Below are 18390 nucleotides of genomic sequence, written 5' to 3'. Positions count from 1 at the left end.
GATTAGCCAGCAGCTTTTTTGGCCTTTGTGCTCAGGATTTGGGGTAATTTATAACCCTAAAGGGGGTGGTGTTTCTGGGAGGTCCTTAAGGAAGGACTTCAAGGGTGGTTTCTATGGTTACAGAGCTAGGCCTTTGCTCCTGTCGCTCCTGTCTGTCTAACTACCTAACAAATATACATAACAATAGCGACTATTTACAAAGCTCTCGTTGAGCAGGTAGCATCTGCTAAGCATGTGACGGATGCTTTCATCTGTGAAATAGGGACAATGACAGGGTTGCTGGACCATCTTGAAGATTAACTGGGCTTGATGAATTGGAAATTGTGAGCATTGAGTAAATATTAGCTTCCCTCCTACCTGGCCTCACTCAGGTCACCTTTCTACCTTGAGTATGGAGTACACCGACCTTTGTGAAATATGACTTTGAGAAAGTGGCTTAGCTCCCTGCAGTTTTAAACCAGGATCTGTTCACCTTCCCTCTCTGGCAAACCACTAGAAGCCAGGGCACCTTTATTTTATGAACACTTGTTTTAAGATATAAAAGAGAGACCTTTGACATTAAATTAGACTCAGAAAACCAGGCTACATTTTGAATCGGTTGGGTTCCTAAAAGTATTTATCAACTACACAAGCCACGATTTTCCAAGGGGAAAAAAAAATGAAACATGAAAGAAAAAGAAAATAGCAGTGGCATATGTTAAATATATGAGGGCTTCAAAACAGGCTGGCTCACAATTTCTTGGCATTTGTGGTGTATAGATAGCATATAATTCACTAAAATAGCAGGGAACATTTATTTTACATAATTTTGCTATTCAAAGAAGAGCTTGAGGAAATAGCTGTCAACTTAAAGATCTTGTTTGTACCATCATTTAATTCACCTCGTGCCTTAAGTTAGGGTCTGAGCTTCGATTAGGGTATTTTAGATAAGGAAGTTTTCTTCTCTTTTCATCTGAGCTTCTGGACATTTCTCCCCTGAGTTCATGAATCTATCAGACTGAAGAGGAAGCTTAAATCTGATTGTGATTATCTAAGAGTGGCTGTTTAAGCAGTCTGCCATAGGGCAGGCCCAACTCTGGCACACAAACTGACCTGGGTTTGAATCCTGTGCCCACACCATTCAGTAGCTGTGTGACCCTGGGTAGGTTACTTTACCTCTCTGAGTCTCATTTTCCTCCCTAGTAGAATGGAAATGGTAATTCTTTTCTCACAGGGTTGCCATAGAGATTAAAGGAGTCAATAGAGAGAGAGCTTCATGCAGATCCGACACAATCATTCAGTATTTCAACAAGTGTTTATTGAATGCTGACTACATGCAAAGTTCTGGGACACAAAGGGAGACAAAAATCAATGCGGTCTCTGCCCTCATGAAGTGGATACTCTAATTGGAGAGATGGTTAATACACAAGTAAACAAAGAGATCTTTATACATTTGTAAGTGGATGGATCTTGAGAAGGAAACAAAAAGGTGCCAAGGTAAAGAACAATTGCAGGGAGGAGCAGTCAGGAAAGACCTCCTGCGGAGGTGAAGGTCAAGAGGACAAAGTAGAGTAATACACAGATGGGAGGAGAATAGAGAAGAGCTAGCGCAAAGGCCCAGAGGTAGGACCAAGGAGAGACAGGCTGGATCGTGCAGAGCTCTGGAGATCACAGGATATTTCTTGTTATCCTGAGACTAGTGGGATGCCATTGAAAGGTTTCAAGTAGGGTGAGAGGGTGGAAGATGATCAGAGTTGAGTTTTGAGACACTCAGGCACATTTTTCTACAAAAAGAAGAATAGATTGTGGAGAGCGTTTTAAAGTATAGATTTTATAATTATTTAGGTGTGGCAAGGCTAAAAGATCAGGTGACAGATACCATTGAAAAGATATATTCTGTTATACTCACAGATCCTGAGAGGAGGGGACTTGCCACACCTCGGGGGCTATACGAGGAAGCACCAGGGTCAGTCAGGAGGCAGAGGGAGTGAGGGGAAAATGTGGACAAGAGTCCTTACTGTGGTTACACGAGCTGAGGATTGACTAGTTTAAATCATTTCAAGCTCTGGGGCATAGGGGCTATCTCCAGTTGCCAGGTACTTGGACCTAGGTGGTCCAGGCAGGTGGATGGATAGTGGCTCCTGGTTGGTTAGTTTGTATATGAAAGGTACACTGGCAGGCAATTCATTTACTTGTTAACCTTGGGAAGAACAGTCCCTCCAAGGGCAACAAGGCCCCAAGATGTCAAGACATAAGAATACAGAAAATCAAAGGTATATTAACACAGAAAGATGGCAAAAGAGGAAGTAGGAAAAAAGGGAAGAGGTTGTATGGTCAGTTGGGTAAGATGTGATGGTGGTCTGGGCTAGAGGGTTTACGGTGAGGATTAGGGAGGTGGAAGCTTTTATTATTTCTGCCCCCTGACTCATCCAATCAATAGAAAAAGACATCTTCACAAAGAAGCCCATCTGCAAGGCTAACCAGCAAAGGGCCAAGTTATAACAAGTGTCCACATGTTTGGGGAACTCAGACAACCAGCACTCTTCAACTTTGTCTCAGGTACTCATCTATGTCACATTGGCGTTTCTTTGGAATCTGAAACCTATTGACAAACGAGGTCAGAGGCTGGGGACCTGGAGCGGCAGAAACTGCAAAGGTCACTGAAAATGAACTTGCTTTGTCTCCTTCAAGACAAGTCCTGAGCACTCCCTATCTGTATGATTTGAGAAGAGTCTTCTCAGGGTCTGGACCTCCACCTTCAAATATTTGAAGTTCTGGCATATGAAAGAAGGTGCTTGTTCAACTTGGATTCTGAAAACAGAGCTTGAACTTCTGGGTATAAAGAAGAGGGAAGCAGATTTCAACTCAATATAAGGAGCCTTCTCAGGCAGAGAAGTCCAGACATGAAAAAGTCTGCTTTAGGAGGCAGTGGGCTGCCCTTCACAGAGATGGTCTAGAAAAAGCAGGGATCCATGTGAGTGGACTCAGGAGTAATGATATTTAATATGCAGCCATACCCAACAGGTGAGGGGCAAGCCTAAGTGCTATATCTACTTACTATTATGTAATCCCTTCAACAATCCTAGGAAAGAGATGTCATTAATTTCCCCAGTTTATATGCAAGTAAACTAAGGCTCTGAGAGGTTACATTAATTGGCCCAGGTCCCCTGGATAATATGTAGTGTACTAGGTCCCTGGCCTGAGTAGTTCCAGAATCCATGATTTTAACCAATCAACTGATGCTTCTCTAACTGAGGCCAAGAACACTCCAACGGAAGTAATTAAAATGCTTATTCCGAGCCATTCTCCAAACCTAAGGCTTTTACATTTCTGCAGAGTAGGGCCCAGGAATTTGAATTTTCATAAGATATTGATGGTGGCCCCAGACATTTAAAAGTTACCACTTGATGCCTTTCTGCCAGAATTAAGAAGCTGAGTGTAAGGGGTTGGATGTAACAGCTTTTAAGGTCTCTTCCATTCCTGATCTAGGAGTCTATAGGTAATGGAAATTTTATTCTCTATGTATGTTTCTTACTTGTATTTTCCTGCCATTCCCATTGACCTGAATAGCATCGAGCTTCTTCCCTGAATAGTAGACCACTAGCTCATATTCTGGACAGAAGGTAATGATCACAAATAAATAATAGTTAACATTCATCAAGCCCTAACCATATGCTAGTAGGTCTGTTAAGCACTCATGAGCCTTTTGCCCTATGAAGTGGATGCTATTGCTAGCCCCATTTTATAGACAATAAAACTGAGGCCTAGAGAAGAAAAGTAACTTGCCCAAGGTTACCTTCCAAGTTCACAGGAAAGTTAAGATTTGAATCCAGGTCTGCTTGAGTAGAGAGACCATGCAGGTAATCATTCTGCGACATAGCCCCAGGAGAGTGGTGGGGTAGGTAACTTCTGACTGGGGAAGCAGAAGACCTGTGCTACAACCTCCTAGGTAGTTTATCTCTAAAACTTATTTATTCACTCAGTCATTCAACAAACATGCAATGAAGTCCTTTTATGTGTCAGACCAAATTCTTGCCCTCCTGGAGTTTATAGTCTCTTGGCAAAGGTATACTGCGATTGAAGGAAGAGGCACTATTTGCTGGCAGAGCACATACCAGGGTCCTGACGTGACTAAAGTCAGAGAAGTGAGGTTTAAATAGATCCAAAGATGCTCTAGAAATAGAGTGAGTAGTTTATTGCCTAAACCAGAACATTTTAAATCAGTGGTTCTCAATGGGAAGTGATTTAGTCTCCCAGGGGACATTGGGAATGTCCAGAGACAGTTTTAATTGTCACAACTCACGGAGAAGGAAATGAGGTGGTTATGAGATCTTGTGCATACAGGCCAGGGATGGATGATGCAAAATATCCTATAATGCATAGAACAATCTCTCACAACGAAGTATTATCTGGTCTAAAATGTGAATAGTGTCAAGGTTAAGATTTCATACAACCCAGTATTAAAGAGAGAAAGAGATGCTATTAATCACACCAGAACAATCGCCCTGAGCCAGGATGGTACCAGGCACACCCATCTAGAGAGCTTAGAATTGGTCTTTTAAAGATAAAGATGTCCTTGAAAGTGGTCTAGGCACACTCTTAAGTCTCAGGGAATTTAAATGAATTGCCCAAGATCACACAATGATTTGTGCAAATCTGCATAATTCTTCTAGAGAGCCCAGAGAAGAGTTTGGGTGGGGCTGTAAAGCCACTATCTGGGCCAGGAGGCCCAGGAACAATCCTCCCTAAGACCTAAGCCATCCAAGCAATGGCCTCTTTGTGAGACCTTCTTTCTTTGCCCTCCAGACTATTCCCCTTAAGTCACTGAAACACATATCCCTTAGAGTGAAGCTAGCTGGTATGTGTTTGAAATAATGGGGTGTGAGCAGCTTTAGGCTTGAGGTTTAAAAAGGATTTAGTGAGTTAACTTTGAGGATCCCTAGGCTATTATAATAGCTCCCTACTTTTTGCCAGAAGTGCGTGACAATGAACTCCCATTTCTCCTCCTTGGCCAAGAATCCTCTCCTTTTGCCCCATTGAGTCTTGGGGGAAGGGAGCCAGCATGAAGTCTTACATGTACCTTAGCCATCTATTCTGGTCCTATGTCTCTGTGCAGAGGTCTCCTCATTTAGAGAAAACAAAACCTATTTCTAGCTCTTTCTCTAGAACTTAAAAATGAGTCCTTATCAGGGTTACCGTGGGCCCAGAGAGTTTGTCTGGGACCATTTCAAGAACATAGTCATTTAATCAGTAAGTCAAATTGCATCTTCCCAATCTTCCTGATTAAATGGAAGGGGATGGGGAAGCAGATAGGCAAATACAATGAAACAAGGCTATGTCTGATCTTTCCAGGTAGACTCAGCTGTGTAGCCACTAAAAGTTAATAATGGTGGCCACTGCTGTTAAGGTAAATGATTAAGCTGATGAACAGATTTTTCTGGTTTTTCATTTATAAAGTTGTTTTTTTTTTTTTTTTTTTTTTTTACTCTCTTGGCTGACATATACTGGTCTACACTTGAATCCAGTTATCAGATGAAATCTAGGCAATGTCCCACGTACTTGGGATCCATCAGATCTCTGCCATGTGAAGCTTTCACTCTCGTAAGGGAAGACACACTAAACAACAAATAAGTAAATGATATAATATGTTAGAGGGTGATAGGTGCTATGAAAAAAAGAAAAAAAGAAGAACAGTGCTGGAGGATGGGGTGAGAGGGCTGCAATTTTTTTTGATTGTGGTAAAATATACATAAGATACAACTTACCATTCTAACCATTTTAAAGAGTACAGTTCAGTGGCATTAAGTATATTCATAATGTTGTGTGATCATCATCACCATCCATCCACAGAACTCTTTGATCTTACAAAATTGAAACTCTGTATACATTTAACAACTCCGCTGTCCCCCTTCCACACACAGCTCCTGGCAACTGCCATTCTACTTTCTGTCTCTATGAAAGTACCTCATGTAAGTGGAATCATAGAGTAGTTGTCTTTCTGTGACTGGCTTATTTTATTTAGCATAATGTCCTCAAGGTCTATCCATGTTGTAGCTTGGTCCCTGCCATCCTCTGCATCCTTCCTTCGAGTCACTTGTTCATTATGTCCCATTGCCCTGACTTTGAGCTTTTCCCCACACAGTTCCCTCTGTCTGGAATGCTCCTTATCCCATCTCTTTTCCTGAATGACTCCTACACATCTCTGGGGACTCGGCTCCAATGTTACTTCTTCAAGGAGACCTTCTTTGATCTATCTCTCCCTCACCCATCTAGAACTAGTCTCATTGCATCCTGCACTTGTCCTTTGTAGCCCTTAAGACAATTCTCATAATAATGCAATTATTTGTTTAGTGTCTGCCTCTCCCGCCGGACCAGTAGTGTCCAATAGAACTTTCTGCAGTTATAGAAATATTTCAGACCTAAGCTGTCCATACAGCAGCCACCAACCACATATAGTTATGGAGCACTTGAAATATAGTTAGTGTGACCAAGGGGCTGATTTTTTTTCAAATTTCACATTTTATTTATAAATTATATTTTTACTGTATATTACACTATAGAAGTTATTTTAGATCCAAATTATATAATTTAAATTTAAATAGCCACATGTAGCTAGTGACTACTACTACTGTAAGCTCCTTGAGGGCAAGGATAATATCTATTCTATTCAGTTGTAGAATCTCTTGTATCGAGGATGGTGCCCAAGTAAGCTGAATAAATGAATGGATAAGTAATCTATATAGTCTGCAAAACTTGCTTTCACGAACTCATCCTAGAAAGGGGAGACCCAGAAAAGTCCAACTTGTGCAAGGTCACAATAAGGCAGAAGTAGATACAAAATCTCAGTCTGCTGAATCTTCTGTATATAGTGCTGCGCCTGAGTGAACAGCAGGTGAAAAGCAGAGTTAATTATGGTCTCAAATGAACTGATCTAGAGCTATGTGAGAGAGACCCTAGGCACAAGGAAGGACTGTTTTCTTAGTTATCATCATCCCCTTGTCCCCTCCCCTGACCCTGTAAACTACTTAGTGGCTTATAATCTATCAACACTTGGCCTCCCATGGGACTGAGCCTGTCCCAAAGCCCACTCTTGCCAATCCTCTACAAGGCACTCTGATTTTTTAAAAACCATATTGCTCTCAAGAAATCTGCTGCCTGCAATCCGTGCATAATATACAAAGGGTGCGGTTTAAAAAACCATCTAAGTCGTGATTTGTAACCCACTCAGATTCACATGGCCATTCCTTTTACTTTACTCTTTTTTAAATATATAAATCGAGCTCAGCACATTTGAGGGCTAATTTTGACTTCATTCAAATGTAGTTTGGGGTTTGCAGATCACAATATTTGGAAGTCCAATATAGGAAGCCTATATATTGTTTTTATAAGCCATCTTTCAAATCTAATAATAGTTAAATGTGTTGAGTGTTTTGTATCTGCCAGGCATTTAGCACATATTATCTCACTTGATCTTCACAATAACCCTATGAATCAAGTACTATTGTGATCCTCATTTTATGGCTAGGGAACCTAAATCTCAGAAAAGTTAAGTCACTTGCTCAAAGTCACATAACTAAGAAGTGGCAGTCAAGATCTAAACCACCCCCCAAAAGAAAGATCTGAACTGAAGTCTGTCTTACTCAAGAGCCAGTACACAATTTGGTACCCCTTATAGATACTATATGTACTTATGTGCATAAAATATCAGAAAGAATAATCAAGAAACAAAATTGGTGTTTGAGAAGAGGGAGTTTTCATTTGTGTGCTTATTTTCTAACTTTATTTACCTTATATAGGTTATATACATTATTTAATATATTAATATAAAATAAATCTCATTATTTTATATTTTTAATTAAGGAAGGAATAGTCAGAACAGTGTCATCTCTATATATTAGTAAATTAAATATACATGAATCTTTGAGTAATTTGCAAAGTTCATATGGTCTGACATTTTTTGAAATTTTATCCCTGTAAAACTGCAATATGAATCATATTGTTATTCTGAGTACCAAATTTCATATTTCAGTTTCTGAATCATTTTTATTGTGACATAATAGGTTGGTTTCTAAGTATAATATTTATTCTCAATGAAAGTGGTATGTTTTCTTTGAGAGATTCACATTCTGATGGGTACATTTTTATGTAGTCATATATCAACCTCTGAATATTTTAACTGAGTATCCTTTAGCACTTGTGAAATAATGTTGTATTACATAAGATATGCTATTTGTGGATCAATTAATAAAAGCTTAAAGAATTTAAATTAATTAAAGATTTGAATTAATTAAAAAATTTGAAACAAAAATTAATTTTACACTGCTTGAGAAGCAAATACTACAATATCCTTCAGTGCTCAGAGCCTCAGAGAGCTATATCAGTCACACTAAAAGTCACTTGGGAGAATTCCTCGGTGGTTTAGAGAGAGAAATTTTTTTTTCAATTTTTTTCAAGTCAAAAAAATACACACATACTAACAATATTGTATCCTCCCAAAAAAATCCAAATGGTGTCTACTTTTACCATCTAAATGGCTAATGCTTCTAAAAATTAAAACAACAGGCCCCATTCATGTTCTTTTTAATGCTCCGTCTCATACTCTTGGTATTTGCTTAACAAATCACCATCAGCTTGAAGTAGGAGATGTATGTAAGCCCCTCTGCAAGGCCCCTATCCTTTCCATTTCTTGGTTGCATTCCCTCAAGAGTCTCAGAGCAAATTTGGTATCCCTCAAAAATTCCCATCCTCTAAGCAGTGTATTCCTGATGTTCCCAAGGATAGTCAACAACAGTATGTCTCACTCTAGCTAGCTGTTACAAAAACCTTTCATTCAGAAGAAGGCAAGAGGTTTCAAGGAGGGTGCACAGCCCTCTCATTCACACACTTCATAAACGGCCGGACTTTGCCCAAGCTTCCACTCTAGGAAGGAATCGTAGCTTTTTAGAAACCAGTTCGCAACATCAGTTATCATTCCTTTCCAAAAGACCTTGCAGAAAAACTAGGAATTTCACAGCATAGGAGATGGGCTGGAAATAACCAATGTCATTGCATGGACTCATCAATTCAGTCCACATTTCAAAACAGCAGCTAATGCTTTCCTAAAACACAGACCTTAAAATCCCTTTGGGATTGCAAACAATTGAGAGGGAAATCATAACACCCCGAGGGTACCCATAAGATTCTGACGGATCTGAAAAATCGAACTGTCAGAGATACAGAAGCTGGGCTTCTGGGGTAGGAAAATGGCTTTTCTCCTCCAGGCCTAATTCTCTCCTCTGAAACAGTTCCCTTTAAATTCAAGAAGCCATGCAGAGATGCCCCCCTGCAGGTTTTCATTTTTTAAAAGAAAGCCTGTCTGCCTCTCACTCGCCCCCATGATACTCACGGCAGCTGCCTTAGCTGGAATAAGTCCTCCTCCATGTCCGCGCTGCGCCAGGACGAGCCCTTTTCATGGCCCTTACATGGTGGTGGTGAATGACGAGCGCTCGTGGTTTCAGCACCGGGGTTCTGGACAGCTCCCGCGCCGCTTCCTCCCTCGGCGGCAGCTGTTCAGGGGGAGGGAGCCGCCAGGGACCAGCCCACGAGACAAAGCCGCTGCCGCCAGGAGACCGCGGCGAGAGTGGGCGGAGAGGAGGAGGCGGAGGGCAGAGCAAGCTGTGCGGGGAGAGGGGGCGGGGAGAGCCCTTCTGGTTAGAGAAATTTACAGGCTCTCTGTGGCTGGTGGTGTTTCGCTGGGGTGCCTGTAGGGCACACCAGCCTGTGAAATGGCTGTCGAGGTACCAATGAGCACTCTTCCGTTGAGGACGCCTCTCTCAGTGTTTATCTGCCGGGATTCATTAACGTTGTTATGAGTATAATGTTCTTGAAACCCAGGCTACCATAACAAATGCAGGGCATGATTTTTTTTTATTTTTTTTTTTACTGTATCTTTGTATTAGAGCAACTGTTTATTGAGCACCTACGTTGTGCCAGGCAATATAATAGGCACTGGACATATGACAGAACAAGTTAGACATGTCATTGTCATCAAAGAGCTGAAAGTCTAGTGAAATGAATCAAGAAAAAAATATAAGTATGAGAAGGCCAAAGATCACTTGTTTAATCATTTGACAAGCATTGTTAAGTGATTTGTACAGCCCTGACGATGGAGAATCAAAGATTAACTCAACCAAATCCCTGTCTTCAAAATTCTCCCCACCTAGTTCAATGGTCCCTCCCGCCCGCCTCTCACTAGACTGCCTGCCCTTTCCCCTTTGGAACTTAAGCTCCATAATGGTTTGCTGATGCACCACCAGGGCCTAGAACAATAACACTTTATTTATGGACACTGAAATTGGTATTTTATTCCTCAATACACTCAACCCCAGGGCTTTGTGTTGGGGGCACTCAATAAATACCTTAAACTGAAAACAAACTGTTCATTCAGGTGAGGAGGGGTTCAATATCTATTATAAGCCATGGAGAGCAGTGATAATGATTTATACCAAAGGTACGAGTTGGAGGTTTATTGGTAGGACGTCCAACTCATCCTTGTTTGCTCAGGACTTTAAGTTTTAGCATGGAAATTCCATGTTCTGGGAAGCTCTGAGTCCCAGGCAAACTTTGACTGTTGGTTACTCGACAACCATAAGCCAGACCCAGTACAAAGATGTGTTTTGAGTAGCCTGAAGGGTTAAAAAATAATACTTTGAAGTGTGAAATTTGAAACTATAAAACTCTTAAAAGAAAGTATAGGGGTAAATCTTCATGACCTTGAGTTAGGCAGTGGTTTCTTAGACACAGCATCAAAAGCACAAGAGACAAAAGAAAAAAAACAAATGCACTGAATTATATCAAAGTTAAAAGCTTTTATGCTGCAAATGATACCATCAAGAAAATGAAAAGAACCTGCAAATGGGAGAAAATATTTGTAAATAATATATATAATAAGAGACGTACATTTAAAATATATAAAAAACTCTTACAACTCAATAATAGAAAAACAAATACCCAATTTAAAAATGAGCAAAGGATATGAATAGACATTTCTTCAAAGAAGACATATAAATAGCCAATAAGCATTTGAAAAGATACCTCACTAGTCATTAGGGAAATGAAAATCAAAACCACAATGAAATACCACTTCACATCCACTGGAGGAGCTAAAATAAAAAAGGCAGATAATAAACAAGTGTTGGTGAGGATGTGGACATATCCTTCATACTGCTGCTGGTGAGAATGTAAAATGGTGCAGCTGCTGTAGAAAACAGTTTGGCAGTTCCTCAAAAATTTAAACACACAGTTATCACATGGCCCAGCAATACCACTCCTAGGTATATACCCAAAAGAAATGAAAATATAGTGCACACAAAACTTGCACACGAATGTTCATAGCATCATTATTCATAATAGCAAGAAATAGAAACAACCCAAAAGTCCATCAACTGATGAATGGATAAACAAAATGTGGTCTATCCATACAATAAAATATTATTCAGCAATAAAAAGAAATGGAGTACTGATTCATGCAATAATATGAATGAACCTTAAAAACTTAAGCTAAGTGAAACAATCCAGACACTGAAGGCCATGTTATATAATTTCCATTTATATAAAATAGCCAGAATAGGCAAATCTATAGAGATGGAAAGTAGATTAGTGGTTGCCTAGGAATGAAAGTGGGGAGCAAAGAATGGGGAGTAACTGCTAATGAATGTGAGTTTTCCCAAATTAGATGTGGTGACAGTTTGCACAGCCCTGTGAATATAACAAAAAATATCAAATTGTACACTTAAAAATAGTGAATTGTATGGTATGTGAATTATATGCCAATACAGCTGTTCCTTTAAAATAATAATTACTTTTTAAATTGGTTTCCAATTTTTCCAACATTTAAATAGAGAGATTTTACATAATAGGATTATTCGTTTATTGAGAAAAGAGAAGGCAGGGCTCCTCCACTAGGTCTACCTTTTCTCTGGTCACTAGCAACAGGGGCTTTGAAGCAGTCTGCCCTGCACTACCCAGGCTGCAGCCAGGCCGTAGCAGGCTTTGCACATTTTTATTCACTGCCTCCTCTCTGGAGACTTTTAAAGTGCACTGCCTCAAAACTGGGAGAACAGTACTTAGTGTGTAACAGGCATTGAAAAGAATTGTAGAGAATTAATATGTAATGTTTTCTCTTCTTTCTTAGAAATATGGTTATATTTTTCTAAGGCATTGGTTTTCACCTTTGAGTGTGGGTTGGCATCCACCCAGAGGGCTTGTTAACATACAGATGGCTGGGCCCCACCCCCAGAGTCTAATTCAACAGGTCTGTGGCAAAGCCTGAGAGTTTACATTCCTAACAGGGTCCCAGGTGATAGTGATCCTACTATTTCCCTGTTCTAAAGTTATACCTGGATGGTATTATCAGCCAAGAAAAATATGGCCCATATTTGTTTATATCTCTGATCTTTGAGACATCCTTGAGCAGATAAAAATATTATAAAGGCAGTTGCCTCCGGCTAATCACATTATCCATCTGTCTGGGAAATGGGGGCATGCCAAAAGCCAGATGGGCTTTATTTTGCATCAGAGTAATGCATCATGATTTCTCCCCTCAGATTCTTAAAACAAAAGTGAATATTTAAAATATTTTAAAAATGGAGGCTGGAGTAGAGACTGACATGCATGCCTGAAATACTGAATACAAAAAGCGTGTGTTATGTATAAGTGGTTCTCTAATCAACTGTGTTCTAAAGCCTATTTTTATCAAGACAATATTCTACTAGTTATAAAAATGGCACTTAATTTTAAAAGGAAGCCTGTGGATTTAAATTCATAAAGAGAGTTGTCTTTTTTTTTTCTTGAGAACTGACTTCAGATAAAAAACCAAAAGGGAAAAATAAAATTTTGGTGATAGGTCTTTGCTCTGCTAGCCATGCTGGTAGGATGGCATCTCCATCTGTAATAACTCCCAGGTCCCTGGCATTGTGATGGGAGGTGTAAATACTTCCTGACTTTGCCACAGGAGCCAGCAGAAAGGGGAGGGTTTGGCTTGTTAAAAAATGTCAACACATACAATTTCAAAGAGTCTCTTAGTCACATGTACCACTCTGCAGTGAAATATAGCTGTCTAATTTGTGACTAGAGAGGCCTGAAGAGGGCAGAGAGAACATCTGTGCAGCTGGCTTAAAAGACAAACTCTCAAACTCATCTTATGAAACTACGATCCCTCAGATGATGTGTTTCTGGAGGGATGTTAAATAAAAAAGAGGTTGCAATGAATCAGTAGCCAGTAAACCTGTCGAGACCTAGTAGAGAGATTATCAAGCAGAAGTAGTTCAAGATGTCTGACTAGTCATCAAAGAAATAGTTGTCTTCTCTCTACAATATTGTGACTTGTTTTTTCATTTTCATTTAAAATACTTCCTAATTTTCCTTGTTAATTCATCACTGACCTAGTGATTATTTAGAAATGTGTTATGAAATTGCCACATACTTATGTGTTATGAGATTGCCACATACTTATTTCCCAGATTTCTGTTATTGATTTTTAATTTCATTCCATTGTGGTCAGAGAACATAATTGATATGATTTCAATCTTTTAAAATTTTTTGTGACTTGTTTTATGGCCTAAAATATGATCTATCATGGAGAATGTTTCATGTGCACTTGAGAAGAAAGTGCATTCAGCTGTTGTTGGGTGGAGTGTTTTATAGATATCTGTTAGATCTAGTTGATTTATACTGTTACTCAAGTCTTCTCTTTGCTAATCTGTCTGGTTGCTCTATTCAATAGTTAAAGTGAGGTATTAAAGTCTCCAACTATTATTCCTTTAAAAAAAAAAACCACTTGTGAGCATTTAATGAACTTCTCTCCATGTAATTTCAAGCTACTAGGACACAGCCTCTCCCCACTCCCAACACCCTTAATCTTCTCAGCTCTTTGCTGAAGAATTTGGCCTTTACAATTACAAGCTACTTTGGGAGCTTTCCCTTCACCAGAACTTTATAGTAGCCCGATCGCACCATATCAATGATAGAAACAGCTCCAGTCTTGTTTTTGGTAGCTCACAGACCAAGGTTGACAGTTTATCAAAGTTGACAGTTGGGCAGGAACTCTGGTTCCTTTTTAAATAGTAATGTCTCCTACCAACTTTCCCAAAGTAACCTGGATGATATTTCCTGAAGTTGATCCTGTGGTGATATATGCCTCCAACATTATCTCAGTCCCCAGGTACTTCTGGTGCTTGTTGATGCAGTCATGGCTGTGGCTCATATAGCCCTGAAGTTTCCAGGTCTTCTTTAATCTGGATGGCATGTCAGCAGCTGAGACGAAAGAGTCTGACTATTATTCTTAAATTGTCAATTTCTCCCTTCAGTTTTGTCCTGTTTTTCTTCCTGTATTTTGGGGCTCTGTTGTTAAATGCATGTATGATTACAATTATTATATCCTCTTTTTTTTTTTCTTGTTGAGTAACTTTTTAATAAAATGAGGTATACATCACTGATATTAAAGAATGGTCACATGCACAAAAGAAAACAAATCTTTTTGGCTAAGGGCTGTGGAAGGAAGAAAAAACATGAGAAATAGAGAATGTATGAGGGTGAGGGAGAATATGATCTCACTTGTAACCCGGAGGAAAAGGTCTAGAAGGTGTGAGCGATCACAAGGTCATCGGGTATGGGTAGCACTCCACCAACCCTACTGTCAATCACCCTCAGGATCAAGGGGACATAAATGACATGTGTCCAGATTTAATTCTAGACAAAATTTAATTTTAAAACTATGTCCCAGCACCAGTTTACTAGGGCAATCATGGGCTCGGTCCAATCACACAGCATGCAGACAAGCAGGCCTGTCACACAGCAGCTAGGCCTGTTAGGGGCCTTCTACTGGTGCTGGAGCCTGTTATAAGTTCTTGATGGATTGATCCTTTTATTATTATAAATGTCATTTTTTATCTCTAGTAACAATTTTTGTCTTAAAGTCTATTTTGTCTGATATTAGCATAGTCACTCCATCTCTCTTTTGATTACTGTTTGCATGGCAAAACTTTTCCATCCTTCTACTTTCAACCTACTTACATCTTTGAATCTAAAATGAGGCTCTTGTTATGTCCATTCTGCCAATCTCTGGCTTTTAAATGGAGAGTTTAATACATTTAAATTTAATGTAATCACAGATCATATAAAAATTACATTGCCATTGTACTATTTATTTTCAATGTCTTATGTCTATTTTGTTCTTCAATTATTACATTATTGCCATCTTTTGTGTTAAATATGTATTTTCTGGTATACCATTTTAAGTCCCTTGTCATTTCTTTTACTATATATTTTTTAGTTATTTTCTTAGTGGTTGCCCTGGAGACTAGCACTAACATCTCGATTTATAACAATCTGGTTTGGATTAATACCAAATTAATTTCAATAGTATACAAAAACTTTGCTCTTATATATCTCCATTTCTCTGCCCCTCCCCTTTAAGCTAATTGTCACAGATTGCATCTTTATGTACTGTGTGCCCATCAACATTTGGTTTATAATTATTGCTTTATGTAGTTGTCTTTCAAATAAGGTAGAAGATAAAATGGAGTTGCAAACAAAAAATACAATTTTCCATCTTTTATATTTACCTATATAGACAACTTTACTGATGTTCTTTATTTCTTCATGTAAGTTTGAATTGCTATCTAGTGTCCTTTCATTTTAGACTGAAGGATTCCTTTTAGTATTTCTTGAGGGCAAGTCTGCAAGTGAGAAATCTCAGTGTTTGCTTATCTGAAAGTGTCTTAATTTCTCTTTCATTTTTGAAGAATATTTTGGCAGATAAAGAATTCTTGGTTGGCAGGGTTTTTTTAAAAAAAATAACTTTAAATATGTTATACTAATTCTTTCTGATCCATGTGGTTTCTGATAAGAAATCAGCTATTAATCTTATTGAGATTCCTTTCATGTAAGTCATCTCTCTGATTTCAAAATTTTCTTCGTCTTTTGGTTGTTTCTTATGGTGTGTCTAGGAGTGAATCTCTTTGAATTTATCCTCCTTGTGCTTGCTTTAGCAGCACATATACTAAAATTGGAATGAATTTATCCTCCTTGGAGTTCACTGAGTTTCTCGGATGTGTAGGTTATTGTTTCCCATCAAATTTTGAAAGTTTTTAGCCATTACTTTTTCAAATATTCTTTCTGCCCCTTTCTCCTCTCTTCTGGGATTCCTATTATGCATATGGTGCAGTGCAGAGTTCTAAGGCTCTGTTCATTTTTCTTCATTTCTTTTTGTTTCTATTCCTGAGATGAATAATCTCAATTGCTCTATTTTCAAGTTCATTGATTCTTTCTTCTGCTTGCTCAAGTCTGCCATCAAGTCCCTCTAATAACTTTTTAAATTTCGGTCATTTTTTCCTACTCCAGAGTTTCTATTTGGTTTATTTTTATGCTCTATATCTCTTTCTTAATATTCTCTATTTGGTGAGACATTGTTCTCATTCTTTCCTTTAGTTCTTAATAACAATTTTTGGGGGTGGCTCCATAGTGTAATGGTTAGCATGTTTGCTTTACATGTAGAAGGTCCTGGATTTGTGCTCCACGTGGAACCACGGACCATACCCCAGGTGCGCCAGGGCCCCTGAGTGCACCGGGAGTGCCAGGCCCCAGGTGAGCCAGGCCCCAGGTGTGCCAGGTCCCGGGTGCGCGCCGCAAGCACGTGGAAGGAGACGCTTCACCTTCAGAGATCCAGTTCTTAAGAAAAGAGAGACAGCAACATCCATAGGTCAGAGATGGAAGTGGGGGAGGTGAATTAAAGAGGGAGGAAAATTAATACCAGTTTTCCTCAGCAGAGAAAGCCACAGTTCTCCGCATATGTTTCTCACTTCCTTTTACACTAATACCATACTCACAATACCTCTAACACCAGATGTGTAGGGGTTTTCTCCAACATCAAGCAACTCTCTGTGACATCTGCTGGGTGTCCTACAATTTAAGTCAATTCTGACACTATCTACCTGGAGATATGTCATATCCAACAGGTCAAGATCAAGAGCTCAATTCCACAAGACTATTCCCACCCTACTTCAGATGCCAGTTACAAGGAATAGGTCCTCAGGTTACCCACACTTCTGTCTGATTTGGCTACAAATCAGAAGTTCCGATGACCTTCTCCTCAGGTTTGATTAGTTTGCTAGAATTGCTCAGAGAACTCATGGAAACACTTACTTACAGTTACCAGTTTATTAAAGGATATAGTAAAGGGTACAGATGAACAACCAGTTAAAGAGGTCTGAGAGGGTCCTGAGTGTACAGGAGCTTCTGTCCCCATGGAGTTGGGGTATGCTACCCTCCTGATGTGGATGTGTTTGCTGACCTGGAAGCTCTCCAAATACCCTACTATTGGGCAGATAGGTATATTATCCTACCTATCTGAAGGATAATATAGGACTATAACTTTTAAAAATATTTAAAAGATATTCGATTGGATTCTAGATCTTTCTTTTGGCTATGTGTGACAATGGAATCACAGTTTATGAGGTCTTTCTTCTGAGTCATGGGAGAGCCAGAAGAGGAAGTAGAGAAGGCATTCAGAGCTATACTTCTCTCTCTCTAGGCCAGTCTCTCCTCTGGAGTCAGAGAGAAGATGTTTGAATCACATTTAACTTTTAAATTAAAAAATAAAGAGGACACTAATTTACATATTGAAATGAGATAGATTTCTGAAAGTGAATGCAAAGTTGCATTATTAAGGGACCTACTCCATAGTGTGAAAGGGAGAGGTCTGACTTAGTATACATGAGAACAGTCGGGAAAATGCCACTTCAGGTTTTTGATCCCTAGGAGTTGAGGGTCCTGAAGAAACCATTTACCTGTAGAATAATTCTGGCAGCTGAAAAATCTCTAAGGCTGTGGATAGTGACCCTATGATCATCCAAGGTGCCAAAAATCTTGATCTGCCTGATAGGTGTTAGAGCAGGCTCCACTGGTTCCTGGTTGTGACATTATCATAAATTAGTAATATATCCTTATTTATAACAACATTTATTAGTTCAGGACAGCCACCCTTCCACTGATTAGGGGAGCAGTGAGAGCCAGCCTGCAAGAGACATTGTTAACTTTATGAAATGTGCAGTACTTTTATTATTCATGTGGTCATTGTGAGAATTAAAACGAGATAAAGCATGCAAAATGCTCAAAAATACTTGTAAATGTATTGGTTATGGATACTCTATAAGTGCCAATTATTTAAAATAGTTTGGAATGTAGAGGTCTAAGTAGATCTGTGGCTGGGATGACAGGGTATTCACTCAAGAGGCTAAAGCAGTGGTTCTCAAAGTGTAGTTGCAGGATCCCTTCTTGGGGACGCCTTCTGGGGTCAAGACAATTTTCATAGCAACACTTAGACATATTTGCCTTTCTCACACGCATTCACTCATGGGTGTACCCTGGAATTTT

The 18390-nt window shown here is 39.3% G+C and overlaps 1 protein-coding gene across 1 annotated transcript in view; it reads right to left on the bottom strand.

Moving 5' to 3' along the window:
* SVOP (SV2 related protein) overlaps positions 1-9468 on the bottom strand; it is a 65150-nt gene extending 55682 nt beyond the window's left edge. Inside the window, exon 1 of the mRNA XM_039861780.1 lies at positions 9365-9468. Coding sequence (XP_039717714.1) covers positions 9365-9399 — 35 coding nt within the window. The 5' untranslated portion in view covers positions 9400-9468. The remainder of the gene's footprint in view (positions 1-9364) is intronic.
* Positions 9469-18390: the final 8922 nt, after the last annotated feature.

The sequence above is a fragment of the Pteropus medius genome, unplaced genomic scaffold, assembly GCF_902729225.1.
Source record: "Pteropus medius unplaced genomic scaffold, Ma_sr-lr_union100, whole genome shotgun sequence".
NCBI lineage: Eukaryota > Metazoa > Chordata > Mammalia > Chiroptera > Pteropodidae > Pteropus > Pteropus medius.
Note: the sequence above shows the minus strand (reverse complement) of the source record. Positions and strands in the feature narration are given on the sequence as shown.